The sequence below is a fragment of the Dermacentor silvarum genome, chromosome 4 (assembly GCF_013339745.2).
Source record: "Dermacentor silvarum isolate Dsil-2018 chromosome 4, BIME_Dsil_1.4, whole genome shotgun sequence".
Lineage (NCBI taxonomy): Eukaryota > Metazoa > Arthropoda > Arachnida > Ixodida > Ixodidae > Dermacentor > Dermacentor silvarum.
The window spans coordinates 79,987,436-79,993,435 of NC_051157.2; the positions used below are offsets into that span (position 1 = coordinate 79,987,436).

Genomic DNA, 6,000 nt, shown 5'->3' on the forward strand with positions numbered 1-6,000 from the left:
TAATATAGTGAATTGTATTGCGAAAATAACTGCTAATTTGAAAGTCTTTCGTGGCTAGCTGTTTGCGTAGTCAGTGCTCTCTGGTTTTGTCTACGTTACTTCGTTCAAACAAAAATGGGATTTATAACTCGATAGAAAACAATGGTAAAATTTTTTATTAGAATTGGTTACACTAGTCTTGCATACAAAATAGTGCTTTGTTGTGATAAAAAATTATTGAACTTAAAGCACCCTGTTCAAATTGATTGCAGCAGTGTATACTGAAACAAAAAAAGGATAAGAAGGAAAATAGTCCCAAATATTGCATGAAAACATAAATAGTTGTTTCGTGTATGGCTTAAATATATCACACCCAAGGCGACAAGTTCGACTGTCGAAGCTAGTACGTAATCAGCAACTAAAAAAGAAAAAGCGCAATAAAGGGGGAGGGGCACTGTTCACGCAATGACCACATTTATTCTTCTCGTTCTTAACAGCGTAGAGAGAAAATTAGAGAAAATAAGATGGGCAATCTGAAAATGAAGAACACGCAAGTTTTTGTTACGTCATCACGAGGAAATGGTTATAAAAAGAACATTATAAATTGTTCACCTAGTTATTTTGTTATAACGTTGCTTACTTAGCAGATATAACAGACATTAGCTGGGATGTTAAGAAAGGCCGTGCTATAATCTTAATACATAAGGCTGCTTAAGTGAGGTAGCTGTTACTTATATAGGAGAAAACAGCGTTAAACAGATTACAAAGAACCAGGCGAGACATGACGTGATGCAGACTTATGGATGCCACGAAAAATGGTATATGAACAATAAAAAAAAGAAGAAAGAAACACCGGCAACTAGTACGTTTATTCTTTTGTGTGTCCTTTAGACTAGAGAGAGAGAGAGAGAGAGAGAGATGGGGAAGAAAGAAAGAAAGGCAGGGAAGTCCTCCAGAACAGAAAATACCGTTTGCTATCGCACACTTGCAGACGTTTTATACACATCTTTCCATGCAATAAATGCTTGAGTTGGTAACCAGTGCCACCATCCTGTTCCGACTAATGTTCTACCACTTCAGCCAACTTTCTTCTTCTTTTTGTACCAGTTTCTTTCTGGCAGCAGTGCAATTGTAAATTTGCCACTTGTTTATGGCAATGCGTTATGCGTACATTTTGCTCAACGTTCGCACTAATACTAACAATAACAAAAGAACAACAAGTATGAAAAAAGCAGTCCGAATGTGGGATAGATAGCACGAAAGAGTTTAAATGTCCGTGTTGTGGCAGGTCGTAGATTCGTATGGTACGAGATATAAGAACCACCCGACAGGAATTAAGAGCCCCGTTTGAATCTGGCCCGCTTTTCTCAGTGCTTTTGCTTCTCTTTACAACCGCACTCATAGGTAACCATCGGTGGCGTGCAGGCAGAGAATCAACCCTTTAGGGCCACTATAAAGAATGCCACGAGCGGATGATTTACCTGCGTAGCGATGAGGCACCTAGCAGTTGGCGTTGATTGACCAAATCAAACAAAGATAAAAAAGAACGAGAACTCTCTAGAAACGGCCAGAAGGCGATACAGAACACAAAAACAGACGCACGTGATACTAACAGAAAAAAAAGAAAGCAGGCAGCTAGTTGCGCTGACAAATGAAATGGTTCTGCTCTCAACGGCGCTTGTGCAGTCCGGAGCCACGACAGGCAAGCTTCAGCTATATACGTTCGTTTGTTAGTGTGTGACAACGAGGCGTTAAGGGCCGGAGCGGTGCTTATGGGCCAAGACGCGTTAACGGGCTGACAAGAGCAAGTGGTGGATGAGTGGAGTAGAAGCTGACCCAAGTGACAGGTAGCGAAGAGGGGTGGGGGCAAAATAGGAAAAAAAAAACGAGAAAGGGGCTGACAGGGTGTAGACGTGGGAAAAGGGGTTTCGAAAGGAGGGACGCTTGGCCCGAAGGGGGCGGGTCGGCGCTGCACGCCGGTGTTGTGTAAGTGCTGTGTAGCACGGCCCGAGCGTTGGCCGGCCGCCATCACCTACCGGTAACAAGCAGCTGCGCCCAGCTGGAGCCGGACACGGTCTCGCCGACGAGAACGTTGCGCGTGATGCAGCGGTACTTGCGCCTCGCGTCGGCCATGTCGACGCGGTCGATGACCAGGTCCCCCTCCGTCGATATCTGGTACTTGTCTGCGCAAGAGAGCGGGGATGGAACGACGGGAGTATTGGGAACTCGTTAGTGGGGTGCGGTGGGCACAGCACTCACACACGCAAGCACCATGCAAGAACGCGCGCAAACAATCACAGACACGCGCACTCTTTTTTTTTCTCCTTTTTTGTTATTTCCGTTCCTTCTGCTCATTTCTCTTCTTTTTTCTTCTCGTAGCAGACGACATGCCCGTTTGGAAGCGCCGATTGGAGTTGGGTGTATAGTGGGTTACGTGAGAGTGGCAAAGGAACACACAAAAAGGAAATAATTAAGGCTCCGTTCTACAGATTTCTGTGCGACTTTGTTGTACCACGTTTTTCCCCACGGTCCACCAGGCGCGGAAATTTCGATAGCGGTGCGGCGGCCTCGGTGAGGGTCGCTCTTTAACAATACGTCCGCGCTGAAACACGCCGGTGGAACGCGGGGTAGATTATTGAGTAATCAGTGCGAAACCTGAACATAAAGGTAAAAAAAAAAACCTGGCATAGAAACGAGCTCTTGCATGTTAACGCATACATTGTTACAGGGTGCTTCCTGAAGACCTGCCGGTGCTGATTTTTGCAGAGCACTTCGCGCGATCCTGTGGTTTATTTATAATTCTTTAGTTTTTTTTTTCGACGATAATAGGTGAGCGTTCTGTCATAGTAACACAGCGCGAAATTTTTTTTCTTTATTGCATGTATGTAGCAGGCATACGCCGAGCGCTGTGTAGTAAGCATTGTGCTGAAATGAGCAGCAAATCTGGCTGATGAACTTTTTCGTTTCTGCTCTTATACTGTTTTCTCACCGGAGCAAAGCCAGTGCGTGCACGGTGAGACAGTTTCTTCTCGGACGGCATCGCGAATGTCTTCCACGCGAATGTATAAATGTGTGTGTGCGTGTGTTTTTCTTCGGGAAGACCGCCGTCACCGTGCAAGAGAAATAAAATTTGCTCATATCTTTGATCTAAACTCTGTCACCTCTAGGTCGTGTGCTAAACTCCTTCGCTGGCAATCAACCTTCACAGCAGTGGAAGGACGTGTCATTCTCCTTTATATATATATATATATATATATATATATTATTATTATATTATTTATTTATTTATGTGTTTATTGTTACCGTCAAATTAAATTAAATTATGGGGTTTTACATGGAAAAACCACAATCTGATTATGAGGCACGCAGTAGTGGGGAATTTGGACCACCTGGGGTTCTTTAACGTGCACCTGAATCTAAGTACACGGGTGTTTTCGCATTTCTCCCCCATCGAAATGCAGCCGCCGTGGCCGGGATATTGTTAACCTCAAGGATCAAGGACATTGCTGAGGGAAGTGGTGAAATGGAAAGCATAACAATGAAATGCGCTTAAATAGGGCTTGAAGAGCATATAACAAATTTTTAGTTTTACAGTGTTAGCTAAACGCCATGGTGCCTCCGTGGATATGGCAATGCGCTGCTTAGATCGAGGTCGCAGGTTCGGTTATCAGATCCGCGACGTTCCGAAACAACTCGATGTGTCATGAGGAACGCCGTAATGGAGGACTCGGAATTAATTTCGACCACCTGGGGTTCCTTGACGTGCACCCAGCGCCAGCACACGAACATTCTGGCATTGCGCCCGTATCGAGATTTATTCTTGGAGTCACCAATATTTGAACAGGGCGCGGTAACAGTTAAATAGCGAAGGAAGAAAGGAAGCGGTTTGAGTCATTTGAGTCCGAAGGCCTTATTTCCCGTCCAGCTTCTTTCGCAGATTTGTCGAACAAAAGTGCTTTGGTTTACTCATTGAAGCTGCGCGACAATATTCTACTCCGTCTCGCACCAAAGCGTGAAATTTGTTGAACGCTAACGTTCCCCACCGTCCTAGTCAACGTATTATTACCTTTAAGATATCATATATGCCATTAGGTCATATTCTTTTCTCTGCCTTTTCGTTTCCTCGCCGACACATATCCTCATAAACATTTCGCTAAGGGAACGTTGCTGTCAGCTTAGTTGCCGAGATAACAGGAGCAATCCCCGGAAACGAAAAAAAAGAAAAGAGCGTTTTAACAATTTATCCTGCAATGAATAGAATACGCTACAGAATTTGCATTATAAGATCAGGGAAAACGAGTTCTGGAAGATCACGTTGCGCGAAAAGCACTGTTCCAATCTGCAACACGCAAGGCGCGCGCGCAACGCTGGGGTGGGTATGCGATCGAGAGTTAGGCCCATGAAACTTAATCTGGACGATACTTCAGGCTTACGCAAAAATCCATTTAAATCGCATGATCGTGAGACAGCCATTCACGAAAGGAGAAGTGCGCTTACGAAAAAAAAAATAGACAAGAAAATGAGAGAAACACAAAAAAGAATGCGCAGACTTGAAGCGAGGGAGCGGGCCGTTAAATCACTCCTTGTATTCAGCGCCTGGCGGACATCGCCTCCGCGCAGGTTGCGCCGATGGCCAGTATCAGTATAATGGCGTCATTTGATGGTCATGACCGTATAACGCGTTGGCGACGCCGGACGCCTGCACCCGATGTTGCAAGCGGCTGCGGCCGCGGCGTCGTTTGCGCCGCCGTACTTTGTACGAGCACGCGCCAGCGCTTGAAGCGTTACGACATTTTCTGCGCGCCCGGTGGCAGCACGTATAGGGACGAGGCTGGCTTACGACGTTGAATATGGAAACGCAAGAAATGTTCATCAGCGAGCCTTCAATGAGAAATAAAATAGTAATATTAACAATAATAAGCAAAAAAAAAAAAATTACCGACTGTGATCGCGGTCCCGGGCTGGACGAACGAGAGGGGTGAGAGTAAGTGAGGAATAATCCCCGGACGCCGTTCTCGTCGAAGGATTAAAGCTGGCAAATGTTACTGTAGAGGCAATGTAAATTTGAAAAATAAGAATAAATAGGAGCAGAGAGGCGTTAACGGCATGTTCTCTAAAATGAAGTGGACGAGACACGCGGGCTGCCGTCATGTTCTCTCTGAGCACTGGCCTCGTTTTAAGTACAGGAGGGGGTGACAATTACATTAGTTGTAAGCCGCGGCGGAGGAGATATGCCGTTAGCGAAAGCACATCGAGAAATAAATAAATAAGAAACTGCCGCGGGGAACCAGAAACGACCCTCCGAATGCCTCCTTGACGCATGCTGGGTAACCGGACGCCTAGGATAGCTCATCGTCGGCTCTCTCTACTCGGGCGTCGTCGCTTCTGTGTAGCGTTAAAATAAACCCTGCGCGCTAACCCAGGATCAAGAACTCAAAGATGCAAATAAAAAAAAAGAATTTCGGGAAACGAAGTCGAAAGAAGAAGCGCAGACAGAAGGAGACAGAAAAGTCGTTAGAGGACGTCTCATGGTCCCGGTGGCCGCTAAGCCTTGTCGCCATTAAACGACGAGGCTTGACTGAGGCTAAATTGTCGCGTGGCTCCTTTCAGCAAATTACGCTTGCGCACTTTGCCCCCCCCTTCCCCTTTCCCCTAAACTTCCTTTGCCACTGACTTCCTTCCACGTTTTCAACAACTGCCTGCTCCCACGTCGTGGTCGCTTGCCATGAGGCCGACAGACGAAACTGCTGAATCATCCGAAAGATGATTTCTTTGGTCGGGAGTTGCCAATTGCGCGCGTAGAACGTTGCCTCTTATTCTCTCGCACTCCTCCTAGGCACATGCCGTTAATATGGAGGACAGTTTCTTTCTTCGGGCGTTTGAGTGTGTGCGTATTCGCACGAATGTTAGCATTAGTTAGCATTAATTGCCATTAAATAAATAGCGCACGTCAAGAACAACCAAGTACACTAATTTAAAGAAAGGTTCTCTCACGGGTAACATTTTTGAGAGATGCCTTTA

The 6,000-nt window shown here is 45.8% G+C and overlaps 1 protein-coding gene across 1 annotated transcript in view; it reads right to left on the minus strand.

Moving 5' to 3' along the window:
- LOC119448719 (Down syndrome cell adhesion molecule-like protein Dscam2) overlaps window positions 1-5,735 on the minus strand; it is a 136,037-nt gene extending 130,302 nt beyond the window's left edge. Inside the window, exons 1-2 of the mRNA XM_049666471.1 lie at window positions 5,654-5,735; window positions 2,016-2,162 (exon numbers count right to left, since the gene is read on the minus strand). Of these exons, the coding sequence (XP_049522428.1) occupies window positions 2,016-2,162; window positions 5,654-5,735 (229 nt within the window). The remainder of the gene's footprint in view (window positions 1-2,015; window positions 2,163-5,653) is intronic.
- Window positions 5,736-6,000: the final 265 nt, after the last annotated feature.